General features: G+C 37.7%; 1 protein-coding gene across 1 annotated transcript; it reads right to left on the bottom strand.

Moving 5' to 3' along the window:
• Positions 1–3,338: 3,338 nt before the first annotated feature.
• Positions 3,339–15,592, bottom strand: STEAP1 (STEAP family member 1). The gene is made up of 5 exons (XM_032252984.1): positions 15,195–15,592; positions 9,852–9,966; positions 8,390–8,902; positions 7,618–7,782; positions 3,339–5,160 (listed from the first exon to the last, which is right to left on the bottom strand). Exons 2-5 carry the CDS (start codon positions 9,942–9,944, stop codon positions 4,903–4,905), a joined length of 1,029 nt encoding a protein of 342 aa, XP_032108875.1. The 5' UTR covers positions 9,945–9,966; positions 15,195–15,592; the 3' UTR covers positions 3,339–4,902.
• Positions 15,593–16,155: the final 563 nt, after the last annotated feature.

The following is a 16,155-nucleotide window of genomic DNA, read 5'->3' on the forward strand; positions in this document are numbered from 1 at the left end:
TTTCCAGTCACATTCATCTTGTTCTGCAAGGGTATGGAGTAGTTAAAGAGTTTAATCTGTGCTCCCTTCCCTCACAGGTGAGGTAAGACACCAGCATAGTTTGTCTCCATCAACGCTACTTTTCTCAGACCACATGAGACCTTCACACTCCCTCTGTCCTCTCTCTTTATTATGTATGGGTAGCGAGGTGGTGAATCCTTGTAGTGCTAATTTTGCTGGAAGCACCTCTCAACAAGCCCTTTTAGACTTCACAGCTGGATGTTATCTGAAATTAGAATGAATCTTATTTAGCACCTTTCTCAGCTGTTGATCTAGTTGCCAAATTAGGGAAAACTGGAAAAGAACTCACTGTGAACTTCAAAGCATTGCTATACCCATCTATGGAGACAGAAAAAGCAGATGAATTTAATTTCTGTCTTGTAGGATCCCAGCTCCAGGGCCTATGAATCTAGTAATTCTTCACTTTATCATACCCCTTCTATGTTGTTAGTATCTCCTCCTTTACTTGATCTTTGAGTAGAATTTTGTGCTTTTCAGATAAGCAATCCCTGACAAAAAGAGATGGCTAGTCAAAATTATTGTATTTAATTCACGAGGCTTGATGATATACATTTGCCAATTAGTAACTGAGAAAGTTGGAGTAACTTAAACACTCTGGGCCACCATTTCCTCCTCTGTGTAAATAAGGAGGGTTTTTCAAATTGTGTACCGTGGAGCCCAAGTTGTCAGAAGGGCTTGTGAGCAGAATGGAAGAAGTAACAAAAAGGCAGGGTCCTGGTCCTGCTGGTCCACTTCAACTCTGACCCTGTTACATGCTAGCCTTTTGTTAGAGATTTGCTCAAAGAGTTTCTTTGTATTAAAAAAATGAAAATAAACCCATTTTCCAGCTCTTACACTGTTTAACTCCCTGTGTTTAAATCCATGAATACTTTTGTGATAGTACAACTTCAAGTTGCAAGACAAGAGTAGGTTTGAAATTATTTCCCAGGGTCATGTGCTTAGGGATGTGTCAATCATTGTGGCACGCTCATCAGCAACCCCTAGCATAACATCCTAGTTCTCCAAAACTGAGATCTTGTCCACTCAGTTATTTCCTGGTCCAGTGGAGGTGCAGGAGAGGATTTTGATCCTAAGAAAACCAACAAGTTCCTTACCATTGCAATTTTGGCACCTATGTTCTGTTCCCCTCTTCTCCCTGTTTAATGTTGTTCAGCAATACAAACGTTTTGCTGAGGGAGGCCTCATTTCGGTGGGGTCATGACTCTGGGCAAGGGATTAGTGTTCAGGTGATCTCATCAGTTTCTTCCAGCTCAATAATTTTATAGCTGCAGGAACTGGCAACTTGTTCTTGACACAGTTATAATGGGTACCAATTAATAATTCTCAGAATATAACATACTCAATAACAATAAATGTGAGGACCCCTGATCATCTGAAGAAGTGAAACTAGCTGAGAGTAAGAAGGCATTGAACTTTAGCTTCAGGTAATGTGTAATGGTCACAAGTCAGTGATTCATTAATTTATTAAAGCACAGGATTATTTTCCATAAATCAAAGATAAAATAACGTATTACCTCTTCAAAGGGCCTCTTGAAAACACCTGGAAAAATTGGCATGAAGAGGACTTGTAATTAACTGAGTAAAACTTAACATTAAATCCAAACTGGAAAAATTTTAACCCTTTTACTTTGAAAACAGGTTTTAGAAAAAAGGAGCAAATACTACATGTTGTTCATATTCTTGGAAGAAAATTCTATGGTTAGTGTTACTAATGAAAATCACACAATTTTGTTATTAATTTGTATGTTGAATTTTATAGATTCCACACTTAATAGGCCATAATTTCTTACAGGCTGCTTTGAGCATGTAGTCTATGGTCGGAAAAATCACATCAGAATCAGATATTTATTTTTTGTTGCCATAAAATATTAAATGTAACTCGTTATTAAAATAGTAAATGTATCATTTTAACTTTTTTTTTAAACCAAAGATCATAAAATCTCTATTGAGCAAATCTTTAAAGAAAATAAACCCCAGGTAGGCTCATTTTGATCAAGAAGGAGAATTCTGCTTGGAGAAGGAAGTCACTGGGCTCACAGCCAGCTGTTTTCCAGTCGCTGTTCCTTCTACTGCAGGAGGACACTGTGCATGTCAGAGTATAGTGACGTTCATATCTATATTCATATCTATAACTATCCAGACATACGTGTGTTGACCATGTCAGATGTTTTATTTAAAAATCATTTTTTCAAAGGAGCCAGAAAAAGACCTTTTTCATTCTGCTTCCCAGATGATATGCCTTTCATAGTTATATTTGTGTACCCTGAAAGTAAAGAAACACACTACATCCCTTAGCAACTGATACGATTGTAAACAGCATACGATTTACAGAGCACACACTGTTTTTGTTTTGGTTAAAATATCTGCTCCTTCCATAGAATTTTTCTATCCTGTTTAATGGGATCATTCTTAAATCATCCGACCTAATAAAAGAATCCTAGAAACCCTACCCTAAATGCCTTCCTCCCCCTCGGTCCTTCTATGCTATTGTTCACGAATGACTAGACCTTTCATCTTCCTATTTCATTAGCTCTCATCTTTTATCTTCTCCTCTGTAATGACCTTAATTTGGGATTGTATTGCCTCTGCCCTGGGGTATTACAGTTGTCTCCTTAAGTGTTTGTGTTGTTTTCTAACTTGCTTTCTCCCTTTGCCCTTCACCATCAAATTCATCTCCTGGATAGTCTACAGATAGATCTTTCTAGAATGCAAATCTAATAATGTTTAGCACCTAAAATAATAATGCTTAGGAGCTCCTGAATAATGTTTAGCTCCTGTTTAAAAATTTAATTTGCTTCCCTACTTCCTAAAGGGCAAAACTCAAACTTAGTTTCATGTCATACAATGACCTCGACCTATCTAATTTTTGTCTATATGTAATCTGGTATTTCTTTCTCACATATTCTGTTCCAGCCACTCTAAGCTAGGTCTTCCAACATGTTACATTACACCCTGCCCTCCCATTCTGTCTGAGGAACTTTTACGTATGCAATACCCAGCTCAAAGGGTTTTTTTCTGGCTCAACCTCATACTTTCCTGACTTTGCTCTTGTAAACAGAACTGGTCATTCATTCGTTAAGTGATATCAGTACACTCAGAATCCATTGGTGCACTAAAATTTGTCTTCCCCATGACTGTGAGTAGAGACTAGGTCATTTCTATCTTTCCATAGTCTCTGTTTAGCACTGACCTAGTATATGGAATATGCTCTAGTGATGTTGGTGGAGTAAAAGAAAAGTAAAAGAAAATCCAAGCTTATACCAGAACATTATATATGATCTTTTAAAGACAACTTTTATTGTTTTCTTCAGCTCATAACAATATTACCCAACTATTGTAAAAACTTCACAAAAGCTACAAAGAATGGTTTAGTTCTTATCAATCTATGAGTAAAAATGGAATCTAGATGTTTTGTGCCTTGCTTTTAAGGACCTTGTTGATTCCTTTTCCTGTAACTAGTAATCCTCAAAAAGGTATATTCTCTGTTTCAGAATAGGCCTGTTGTTCTTTGTTACCATGGCTACCAAGGCAGGGGTTCAATAATCAAGTCAGAACTTGGGCTGTTGTTCCTGAAAGCTTCACTGAGGTGCCACTTCAGCTGCAGCCTCTATAATGTCTTGGTACTAGGAAGGTACTTGGTACTTGATTTCTCCTTCTCAGTACCGGAGGTGCTGACACTTTGCCATGCAGGTGAAACTATGTTACTTGACTGCTGTCTCAGAGCTGGTTGATTATGGAATGACATGTGTCATGCTTAGTTAAGTGGTCCCATAGTTATGTTCCCTTGATGAATCTGGTTTGCAATTCTAAAGTCCTAGTTTTATTTTTCTTTTATGCTGAGTTTTTTCTCAAGGACACTCTCGTCTGCTCTGTCGCCAGTTCAGAATTGCTGCTCTCAACTCCTTTCTTCACTGTCTGTGAATATATCTCTGTATGTCTGAACCTCAATAATGCAGAGTTCAAATTTGTGCCCAGGGAAGTTCGTTATCCCCCATGTAATAATGAATAATCATCCTTTGCGATAGAAAAAATAGAAAAACTGGACTCCACTTACTGAATAGCCTAATTGTTTTTCCTAATTTGCACCATTATCTCTATTGTCTTTAATAATAAATGGTTCACCACTATAAAAGATAAAGCTTGTGATTACTTTTGCTAATCATGGAAAACCTCTGAAGCACATAGTTGGGTTAGCAAGTCCTGACAGCTAATGTATAGTTTGTTCTTTCAGGGAATGTTTTATGTTAAGCTTTGCCAATGCATTAAAGTAAGCTAAACTGAATTGTACATAACTCAGGTGGAAATTATTGAATTTACTATTTCTCCTGGATAGCCTGAGTTCTATTTTGCCTGGCTGTATCTGATATTACTCTGCTGCTTTACTTGTAGAGACACAGTCTGTGTTTTTTGAGGTAGGTGTTCCATGAGTAAAACCTGGGTACAGACAAATTAAAGCTCTTTAGTAATAGTGAATAAATGCTTATTATGCTTTTGTTGGAGATTCAGATAAAATAATTTTTTCATAATGATACCTGTCTAATGGGTAGCGAGGACTGGTATTTCAAAGCTCTTGATTATTTGTAATGCTATTTAATCTGACAAATCAGATGCTATTTTGGCATGCTTACCTTTATCACAGAGAAAGTGCTAGAGATTAGTATTAAAAAGATATTTTTTTTTGCTTTGAATCAAATCTACAAGGAAATACACATATTTTAAACTCATCACACATATATGAAGAGAAACATTAAGATCTTTAATCATTTTATTAACAAATACAAACTTGAAATGCTGATGATAAAATATATCAATATTTAATAAAAATGTGTGTAAACTGTAATTCTACAGCTGAGAAGACATCCCAGTTTTGTTAATTTTGGTGATGTCTTCCCAACCATGTCTAATCTTCAATATCTTCTTCCTCAAGCATGGCAGGAATAATATGCTTTTACATATCAGGACAACAATTGGAAGAAAAACAGCTATCATAAAAGTTGGAGGTGTATACCATACAAATTGTTTTATATCTATCCACTTATTCCAGGCGAAAATCAATGCGTGTATTGTGCCCAGTAGAAGGGAAACAATTCCTAGCTTGCTCTGCAAAAGAAAAACAAAATTGGTGAAGATTGCTTCAGTAGGAGTTTATCCCATCCTACCTCATCTGGATATGCTCTGCTGCTTGGAAATCCTTATCTATGATTGTTTTCCTAACACATTTCTCAACAATGTCCATTCACATCTTTTCTACCCTTTTTGCATGTCTTCCTCACCTTACTTTTGGTAATGTTCTTGTCTCCAGGCTATCTAAGGGAACAAAACCTACAGCCTTTCTTTGCATGCAGGTGATCAAAAACCCTGTCTACTCTTTCTCTACCACTTTGTTCATCTCTCTTAAATGACATTCATTTTTTGGGCTTTATCTCTTGTGTATTTGTCTTAATTCTGCTTATCACAAGCCACCTAAAATCAGGGACTGAGTCTTACTTATAACAGGATCCCTGCAGAATCAACACAATGATTTGCACGTTTTAGATGCTCAATTAAATATAGGTAGATTAACTGAAGATTACAGAAAAAAATCAATTTGATTTCAGTGATCTTTATCAATTGCGAAGTTGACTAATGTGATTCACTCTGATTTTGATAAATTAATAATGAAGTGAATGAACTTGGCCTACGTTTTAAAAAATTGAATATTCTGAAAAAACGGAAAAATGTGAACATTGAACACTGAACATTTTGTGCAGACATTGACATTTTTTCAATTATGGATAACTGAAATTTTTTCAATGTCTGCACAAAATAGAGAGATCTGGACATGTGATGAAACATTTCAGCTTGCATTGGGATGCTTTGTCACTACACAGATAAAATTGCTTAAAAATAGTTGTGTACCTGTGTAACCTTAACAGTGTTCTGGCAACAGCACTTCTATATAACTTCTGACATCTATTCACTTTACTGGAAATGGTCATTGGCCTGCCAGAACAAATCTAACTCACAATTATTCAGCCATATTCTTAAGTCCCAATGAATATAATCAAATAGCTAAGTTTATGTTTTAAGATGTGAATCTCCATGGTAAATCGTAGTGTAACCAGTTCTCAGATATTAAATGAAATATTTCTAGGCTTCTGGTTTAAACATACACGTTATTGGTTGAAAATTAATTTTACCAAATGTATATTGTATACTTATTATGGGCTAGGTTTTGTGCATGTCGTGGAATGAGCTCAGTTGTCAAGATGCAGTCTTAAATTCCTAATTAAGTCTAAAAAGTGGTGTTCCTCCTATGTGTAACAGGCAGAGTAACGTATGAAGAAAGCTATTTAATGAGGACCAGAGAACTCCAATGGCTCTCAGGCTAAACCTACAAAATCAGGAAATTCTGTGAGAATGTGGTACCATCTCTAGGCTACACTGGAAGAATTCAGATGGAGGCATACTTTCCAGCCTAATCAGATGCCCTAATAAAGTGCTGGAGTATACGTGTAGACATGTAGAAGGGATAGTTGGAAATGTCTGACTTTGTGGAAATTTCCAAAGATGTCTGCCCATAAAAGGTAACTGGGAGTGCTTATGACTAATTAAATTTAGTCCTTTGAATCTTGTCAGACAAGGATCCCAAGTGAATTGTGACACAGGACTTTTTCTCTTTTTTCCTATGGATAATCTACCACCAGAAGATAAACTTCAGTAAACCTAAGATAGTTTTAAAATTCCAAGACTATTTAGAAACTTCAAGTGAGTAAGCTATATAAAATGTAAGCTGGAAAAAGCAGCCTTTGAAATTACATACTAGAATATCTTTGGTAGATAAAACACTATTATTTCAAGGAGAGGGCTTTTGCTTCTGGATAGTGCTAAGTTGTGTAACATAAAAGGCATGACTTTTATTCAGGTAACAGGTAAAAGAATATTTTTATTTTTAAAAAACTAATAAACCATGCATAATGGATTTCTAAAATATCACATTAGATGGGTAGCAAATTGTTTAACAAGTTTCAAATATTAGAATCAATAGGCGGAGTGTGGTGGCTCATGACTGTCCGAGGTGGGTGGATCATTTGAGGTCAGGAGTTTGAGACCAGCCTGTGCAACATGAGGAAACCCCATCTCTACTAAAAACACTAAAATTAGCTGGGCATGGTGGTGGGTGCCTGTGATCCCAGCTACTCATGAGGCTGAGGCAGGAGACTCACCTGAACCCAAAAGGCACAGGCTGGAGTGAGCTAAGATCGTGCCGCTGCACTCCAGCTTGGGCAAAAGAGTGAGATTTCATCTCAAAAAATAAAAAAAATAAATATATATATATATATATATATATATATATATATATATATATTTTAATGACTTTTATTTATGTCTAGGAAACACTTGTCCTAATTAGAAGCAATAGGGAGAACAACAGGAGAGCATATTATTAACTGAAACAAGTGCAACATCTTCGCTATTGAAAAACATTTGTTATTTTTTATGAGTAAAGTCAACATATTTGTTATTATAAGTGCAAAAGATGATTTACCTCTTAGAGTTATTTTATAGATTATTTACCTGAATATACTGAAATTCTCTCCATGTCAAAGAGTTGCTCACAGATGGAATAGATGTCACAGCCAACAGAGCCAGTATTGCCAGTCCTACAATTCCCAGAGACACATAAATCTCCATTCTCCAAACATCATGCTCAATCCAGGCATCTTCTTTATTTTGTTGGACCTACCAGAGGGTAAACACAGAAAGAAGGAATGCAAACAAGAGTTATTTCCTGAATGTGAATCTCCTTCTATACTCTTCCCTGTGTCTAACATAAAGCCCAGAAACAGGTCTCCACACATGTATGACTTTTTCTTTCTTTTTTTTGGTATTCTTCTAAGATAAATGACATAGAAGCTATCACTTTTCTTCTTGAATGCAACATTTCCATAATCTATTAACTTTCTAGTAATTATTTGATGGTTTACTTGGTTAGAACTGTAATGTGCATGCTCATTAAGAAGATAAACAAGGAGAAGATAAGAACAATCAGTGTTAAAAAGTAATCTTGTGAAGGTGGTAGAAATTTGAAATATGGCCTTGTCCATGAATAAAATGTTTCTTTTGTTGCTAAAGTTATACCTTATTTTCAGCTTAAAAATGTTTCTCAATATAAAACCGACTGACAACAAAGCCCTAGTGAAAGTATAATAAACATTTTAAAATATATGGCATTTTCAGCATTGAGTTTCAACAGGGGTTAGGGTATTAATATTACAATGAGAAATGATTAATTTGTCAGGTGACTTAGATTTTTTATTTAGTAATAGTGTCAACATTGTCATCTCACCTGTTGATATGCCCAGTTTAGCAACTTGTATCTGTAGGATCGCCTCATTGGGTAAGACAGACTATAAATTGCATGCAGTACAGCAAAAAAGAAACTGAGAAGCCCAAACTGCTTTCTTGTTAACATCCACCTGTCCAGCCAATGTGGAAACTTCTTATACTTGGTTCCATTATGAAGTTGGACAATTGCTGCTATCACACCTGGCAGATAAACCAATGCCAACAGAGTGATGGAGACCATTGGCAAGACTTTGTTGACAACCAGGATTGGAATTTTATAAAAGTACTGTTGATGGGAAGTTGCTAAAGGGTGAATTACTTCCCTCACAAGAGTGTAAAGAAAAGTCAGAGATGCTATAATGGCAACTATTTTAATTGGCAAGTGCCATTGTGGAAAGAGTTTCTGTGTGTGCTGAAGTTCTGAAGGGCAGTCAAATTCATCAGCATGGGCTGTTTGGTGCAGATGCAAAAGCACAGGTCTTTTTAGCATGCTGGTCTCTCCTGTGTCCTTATGCTACAAAGAAAAGAAGATAAATATCTTAAAATTGAACAAAACAATGGGATATCTCTTAAACTAATTACTTATTGCTCAAGCATTATGCTTCTCATTGAATAACAGCATTCAGAATCTTGCTTTTGAATACTGGTTAGTTGAAGATAGCACAGTCTATGTGGCACTGAAAGATTTTTTCTTTAGGACAAAAGAAATACATGCTTCAGACAAGACAGTAAACTTGAAAAATGCAATAATTTCATTTTATGCACACTGTTACTTTTATAAAGTATATGTTTATAATTTCTTAATTACTTATCCCTATTAAAATTAGGATTTATTAAGATTAAATAAATAATTTCTGCTAAAACTTCCATTGAGATAGTTTGGGAGAGTTTGGAACCAAAATTTTTGCCACTTTTTCAGTCAAAAAATGTAGTAAGAAACACTTAATCCTGTGGTTGACCAAAAGTGGGACAAGTGATTCTTGCCCAAAAGTAAATTTATTTGGTTTTACAGTGAATCACCAATTTACTAGATGATCTCTTGGTAAGTTGCCATTGTGTCTATGACAAAAATGCTTGCTAACAAAATTACTGTTGTATGGGCTTTGATGACTTTTTTTTTTTTTTTTTTTTTTTTTTTAAATTAGAACTATAGACTGTTAGAAAGAATTGGAAGGGCCTTGGGGATGATCTGGTCCAAGACTTTCATGGCTTAGACTAAGACCCCAGATTTTCAGTGACTTATTCAAGGTTATTGAGCTAAGTCCCTGATAATCAGTCAAGGTACTACTTGTCTTACATATACTACTCTGTCCTTCACAGTATCAGTGACAGTAATCCAAGTCCAGATATCAGCAGACTAGGGTGAAAAATACTGGTTAGTTTTCATAACACTAGGAGATATAGAATGGCATCTGAATTATGTTTATAGAGGTTATCACTTATTGTTATTATTAATATTTTACCAAATAATCATCTTCTTCTAAATTTCTCCTAGGCTTCATTTTCCAAAGTTCTTCTTGCCTTGTGATGTCTTTTCTGCTTTCCATTAATTCCATAAAAGAGTATGGCTTCAGCCACCTGTAAAAATAAAAATAATTACTTTCATGTCTATTCTACTTATGATGTGTATGTTTGATGGAACTATATAAAAATTTTACTTGCTTAAAGACTAGAGTGGTAAAGTACAATAAAAATTCAAATAGTGACTGATTTATACATTTAACCTCACATTATAATCTGTAACAGTTTCAAACCAATGCCCTCTTATCAATAGTAACTGCTCTTCTTTATCCACTTATTTGTTCAATGAATATCCTAGGTGTCTCTATGGATTACAAAGGGTCATATGTTGCCTTTTACTTTAGGAAGATGTAATTTCAGGTTTCCGTCTGGAGGAAAGCCAACTCCTGTCAATGGCAAATATAATTAGAAATTCATTATATTGAGAGTAATAATGTCATCAATGGAGCCTGGAGGTAGCTGATATAAGATTTATGTTTAACAGAATTTTGGGGTTGACACTGAAGTCTGAAACAATATTTTCAGAATGCCATTTTTCTTTTGGAGTAAGAGGTTCGTCTTTGTTTGGAAGATGTGAATTGCTAGTATGTTTCCAGTGGGAGTGGTGAATTGTGCTGGATTAATGATGTGCCCAGTCTTCTGGTCAACCCTGTGGAAAACAACTTTTCACATTTCTCACTTGATAAAACAATTTTTTCTTTAACAAACTCACAGATCCTCATCCAGGATTGGTGTAACATTTTTTAGGGAAAGGAAACATATGTCACAGTATTATTGTTTTTATTAGTTCTGAATTTATTCCCTGAGGGATACATCTTCAATTTATACTTTATGAAATTCAATGAGAAAAACAGACTAGAGATACAACAATTTGACTGACAGAAAATAACTCAAGTGTTTCTGAATTTTGGAACACATGTAGTACTTTTTTAGGTAGAAAGCTGTTTCCAGGAATAGTTTAAAATACAGTGATGTGTCACATAACATTCTGGTCAACAACTGACTGCATATGTAACAGTGGTCCCCTAAGATTATAATGGAGCAAAAAAATTCCTACTGCCTAGTTTTTATAATACTACACTTTTTATCATTATTGTGAAGTGTACTCCTTCTATTTATAAAAAAAGAGCTAGCTGTAAACAGCCCTAGGCAGGTCCTTCAGGAGATATTCCAGAAGAAGGCATTGTTATCATAGGAGATGATAGCTCCATGCCTGTTACTGCCCCCTGAAGACCTTCCAGTGGGACAAGATATAGAGGTGGAAGACAGTGATATTGATGATCCTGACCCTGGGTAGGTCTAGGCTAATGTGTTTGTGTCTTAGTTTTAACAAAAAAGTCTAAAAAGAAAAAAACATTAGAAATAGAAAAAAGCTTAAGGAGTAAGAATATAAACAAGGAAAACATTTTTGTACGGCTGTACAATGTAACTATGTTTTAAGCTCAATGTTATTACAAAAGAGTCAAAATATTAAAAAGTTAATAAAGTAAAAATGTTACAGTAAGCTAAGGTTATTATTAAAGAAAAAAATTTTTCAATAAATGTAGGGTAGCTGAAGTGTACAACATTTATAAAGTCTGTAGTAGTGTACAGTAATGTCCCAGGCCCTCACTTTCCCTCACTACTCACTCACTCACTTACCCAGAGCAACTTCCAGTTCTGCAAGTTTCATTCATAGTAAGTGCCCTCTATAGGTATACAATTTTTTTATCTTTTATACTACATATGTATGTTTCCTATAGCTTTTCTATGTTTAGATATACAAATACCATTGTGTTTCTGCTGCCCACAGTATTCAGCATAGTAACACACTACACAGATTAGTAGCCTAGGAGCAATAGACTATACCATCTAGCCTCTGTATGAAGGAGGCTGTACTATCTAAGTTTATGTAAGTACACTCTATGATGTTCCCCCAACACTGAAATTGGCTTACAATGAATTTCTCAGAATGTATTCTGTAATGAAGAGACATATGACTGTTCTTAAAACATTCTCCAAGTTTTAAAAGTTTAACCATAACAATGAATAAAGGGGAGTTGCTTTTACATAAGCCAACATTTTCTCTGTTGAGATGCTCCTGGAACATTTTCCAGATATTATCTATTTCAAAATTACAGAACATTCATGATGAGGATATTTGTTGTTTTAGTTTGCCCACGTTCTCTTCTAATTTAAAACATTTCCTTCATTTGGAGAAATGCCCCTCCTCCCTCCAGTATGATTTTGGGAGGCTGCACAAAATAGTAACGCCCATCTTCTGGTCACAGAAGTGGGTATATGACTCAGGCCTGGCCAGTGAGTTTCCTATTCTTCCACTGATTGGCTTAGGGATGGCACACAACCCTAGTTAACCCATGGTCATTCTCTGAAATTTATATATGGAGGTGGAAGGGTTAGATGAGAGGTCTGACATTTTGTTAAGATAGGACATTATAAGCCTGCCATGCTCTTTCCTCCTTGCTGTAAGAAGGAAGATATTTTCATTAGAACTGAAGAAAGCCAACATGGAAGCAGAACAGGAAGTGAAGAAAGGCACAGAAGAGTCGTGGTGGCATATTTCAGTATTTAGAGTCCCTGAGACTAGATCCTGAATTTTTCAGTTACACAGTCCATACGTTCCTTTTTTGGTTTACGTTAGTGTGATTTGGGTGTTCAGCACTAGCATGAACAAGAATTCTGAGTAAAGCATATACCAATCATCAAGTGTTTATGAAGCCAATTCTGCGATCAACAATAAAGAGGAAAAACAGAAATGACACTCACTCCTGCTCTGGAGGAAAGGACACTCTATCTCCTTAAAGAAGCGTTATGCCAAGTCATTTGGTGACTTAACTAACTGTATTAGGCTGTTCTCGCACTGCTATAAAGAAATACTTGAGACTGGGTAATTTATAAAGAAAGGAGGTTTAATTGGCTCATGGCTCCATAGGTTGTACTGGAAGCAAGGCAACATCTGCCCCTGGAGAGGACTCAGGGGGTTTACAGTCATGGTGAAAGGTAAAGTGGGAGCAGGCATCTTACATCATCACAGTGGTCCCCAATCTTTTTGGTACCAGGGACTGATTTCATGGAAGACAATTTTTCCAAGTTGGGGGAGAAAGATAGGGTTTCAAGATGAAACTGTTCCACCTCAGATCAGGCAAAATAGTTAGATTCTTATAAGGAGCATGCATCCTAGATCCCTTGCATGTACAGTTTCTAATAGGGTTCATACACTTATGAGAATCTAATGCCATGGTTCATCTGACAGGAGGTGGAGCTCAGGCGGTAATGCTCACTGGCCTGCCACTCACCTCTTGCTGTGCAGCCTAGTTCTTCACAGGACACTTACCAATACCATTCTGTGGCCAGGGGGTTGGGGACCCCTGCACTAATGTGACAACAGCACCAAGGGGCGATGGTGTTAAAACATGAGAAACTGTTCCCATGTTCCAATCACCTCCATCAGACCCCAGTTCCAGCTTTGGGGATTATATTTCAACACGAGATTTGAGGGGGAGACACAGCTTCAAACCATACCACAAACATAATAGTTTGTGGGGTAGGGGAGGAGGTGCTAGGATGGAAGTGTCACCTACTGTAATCAAATATAAGAAATAATTCATTATGTTTAGAAGTTGTTTTAACTTTGAGAGTTTCATGATGGTAAAGATGCTAACAAATACATCTATATTTATTCAATATGAATTCATTAACTATATTGTGAACAATGTAAGGCAGGGGGAGTACAAGGTTAAATGAGATAAAGCTTCTGCTCTGAAAAACCTTGAAGTCTGGGAGAGAAGGCAGGTATTTCAACAAGCAACTGCACGGTAGAGCAATGTATCCTAGAGGAGGATAAAGTTTTATAGACAGATGGTGGCATGGGAAGGGAAGCAGAGGAAAAGGCTGAGGGCTGTGTTTTAGATCCAGTCCTGGGGTAGCTAGCAAGTTGGCAATGTTTGCTGACTGATGGTCACTAAAAAGAGTCTGGGTGGAAAACCAGAGTTGCCCTGGAGAGGTTCCCAGCCATTTGTCTGCATGGTAAAGAGACCATGCTTCAGAGCAAAGCCAAGGAAAAGCCCTGTGAGGGAGCTTGTTGACTGTGTAGCCCACAGTCAACTCTGTGCCCGTAAGCCAGGAAAAAAAACTATTAAGTCAAATAAATTTGTTGGTTTCCATCAGACATTAACCAAAATGCAATTTTAGTTCTACAGTAAAATCTTTTCATAAAAAGAAAAATAACAGAAAACAACATAGTGTTAAAATGTTAGGCACTCCAGAATTCGACCCAAAGTTCTCTTTCACCCCTTTTTAAAAAAGTGAAGCATATTTCTAATGCAACTGCTGTTTAGCTCTACCAGGATGGCTGCCCTCGTGCTCCTAAATATTGGCACAGCCCAACTGACTCATGTTTATGTCCCACAGTTGAGAATATGAAGAAACCCAATGACTGGAATACACTGTTTGAGTTGCATTGCATTTCCAACGTTTTATACTTTCAAGTACACACTCGTTTTACATTTAACTACGTGAAGGCAAGTTTGTTTTTTTCACTGTGCTGCTCTTCTTTTTAAGCCTTGCTTTCCTTCTGTGCTTAACATTCATGTTAAATGAATAACCTTTTATTGCATGTTAGGATGTGGAGGGGATTTTTTTTTTTTACAAAAGTAACAAAGTAAGAATTTTTTTTTTTTTTTTACAAAAGTAAGAAATAAAGTAAAAAAAAAAAAAATTATGTCTACAAACTCCTTTCAGTGGATTTGACCAGAATTGCATATTTAAAGCCTTGATTGACTATTTTGGAGAGAACCCGAACCCCACCCAGATCCTGAAAGAGTAGGGCCAGTGTTCTAACGACTAAAAAGGAAAACCTGTTACTAGGAAACCCCAAGCCGAGAAGTAGCACGATTTTAAGTACTAGTGCACCAATCATTCGTCAACCCACAGCAAACTGGCCACTTTGCCACGTTAAAACACTTGATATCAAAACTCAACCTGAGAACAAACTTACTAATCCATTATAACCTTAAGCCCCTACCGAAAAGGCTTCCAGTGACTCTGGCTCCCCACAACCCGCCGCCCGGCCACCGCCGAGCTGGGCTGGAAGGCAGCGCTTCTCGGAGCGGCACATAAAGGGAGAACCGAGCAGCGCTCGCCCAGGAGCGCCGCCGCCCAGGTCCCGAGAAGGCGTGCGACCCACTACACCCCTCCCAAAACTGGGAGCCGGCGCCCAGCCTTGCAGGGACACGCGGGCGGACTCGAGGAGCAAGCGGCCAGTGAGAACGATCCAAGGGACTCACCCACTCTTCGCCGTAGCTTGACCGTGAGTCTCTGCTGCAGCTGCTGCCCGGAGGTGCAGACCCCACGCGGAGCCCGAGCCTCCCGAGCGCCGAGTCACCACGCCTGCTGCAGGCTCCGCCTCCAGGTCAGTTGCGCGTCCAGCGCCACCTGCTGGCGCCCGGCTTCCGAGGGTTCGGGACCGTCCAAGAGGCGGGGACAGCGGGTATACGACTCCTCAAGTCGCACCTCGGCCTCTCCCAGGTTCCTCTCGAATGCTCTCTGCCCTGCCCCTGAGGTCCGTTCCGCGCCCTCCACCCCTTCGCCTTTTGTTTAATCTCCAATAAGTAACGTTTGTGCATTTCTCTAGAGCAGTGATTCTCAAACTTTAGCATGTATCAGAATTCCCTAGGTGCTTATTAAAACACCGATTGTCAGGCTGTCCACTCAGTTTCTGGTTCAGTATGTTTGGCATGGGGTCTGAGGTTCTCATTTCTAACAAGTTTCCAGGAGGTATGGAAGCATTCCCAGGTCACACTTTGAGATGGGTCGTTTAGAGCTTACAAACCCTCCTACACGTTAGCTTATTTAAAACCTAACAGCCGTCGTGAAGTGTCTGTGATTTACAGCTTGAGGAATCCGAAGCTGAATTTCTGAGAGTGACTTGCTCCCTGAATTGTTTACATTGTGTACCTGTAATGGCACAAACTCCGCTCCCCACCCGAAAAAACCCTTAAACCCAATGTTTACTCCGGCCCTCCCTTGCCTCAGCTTTTAAGTGCAGCTTTCCATATCCTAGCTCAATGAAGTATTCCAGACCTAAGGCAAAGTTAACTGTTAATATTTCAAAGTTTTAGAAAAACAGAACTTGAGCGGGGGAGTTACTTCTCTCTGTTGGAACGAGCCTCAGGATAGTGTCTGAGACATGAATTACAAAATTCTGGGGATTTGGTGTACAACATTCTCAGAACTAAGCTGAGTAGA

Source organism: Sapajus apella, unplaced genomic scaffold (assembly GCF_009761245.1).
Source record: "Sapajus apella isolate SASKATOON/1434 unplaced genomic scaffold, GSC_monkey_1.0 scaffold81, whole genome shotgun sequence".
Lineage (NCBI taxonomy): Eukaryota > Metazoa > Chordata > Mammalia > Primates > Cebidae > Sapajus > Sapajus apella.

Excerpts from the sequence above, each read along its gene's own strand:
- STEAP1 (XM_032252984.1), bottom strand. The coding sequence starts at position 9,944 with ATGGAATTAATGGAAAGCAGAAAAGACATCACAAGGCAAGAAGAACTT. Across the intron at positions 8,903-9,851 it reads TAGAAGAAGATGATTATTTG|CATAAGGACACAGGAGAGAC; the intron begins GTAAAATATTAA and ends TTTTCTTTGTAG. Across the intron at positions 7,783-8,389 it reads TAAACTGGGCATATCAACAG|GTCCAACAAAATAAAGAAGA; the intron begins GTGAGATGACAA and ends ACCCTCTGGTAG.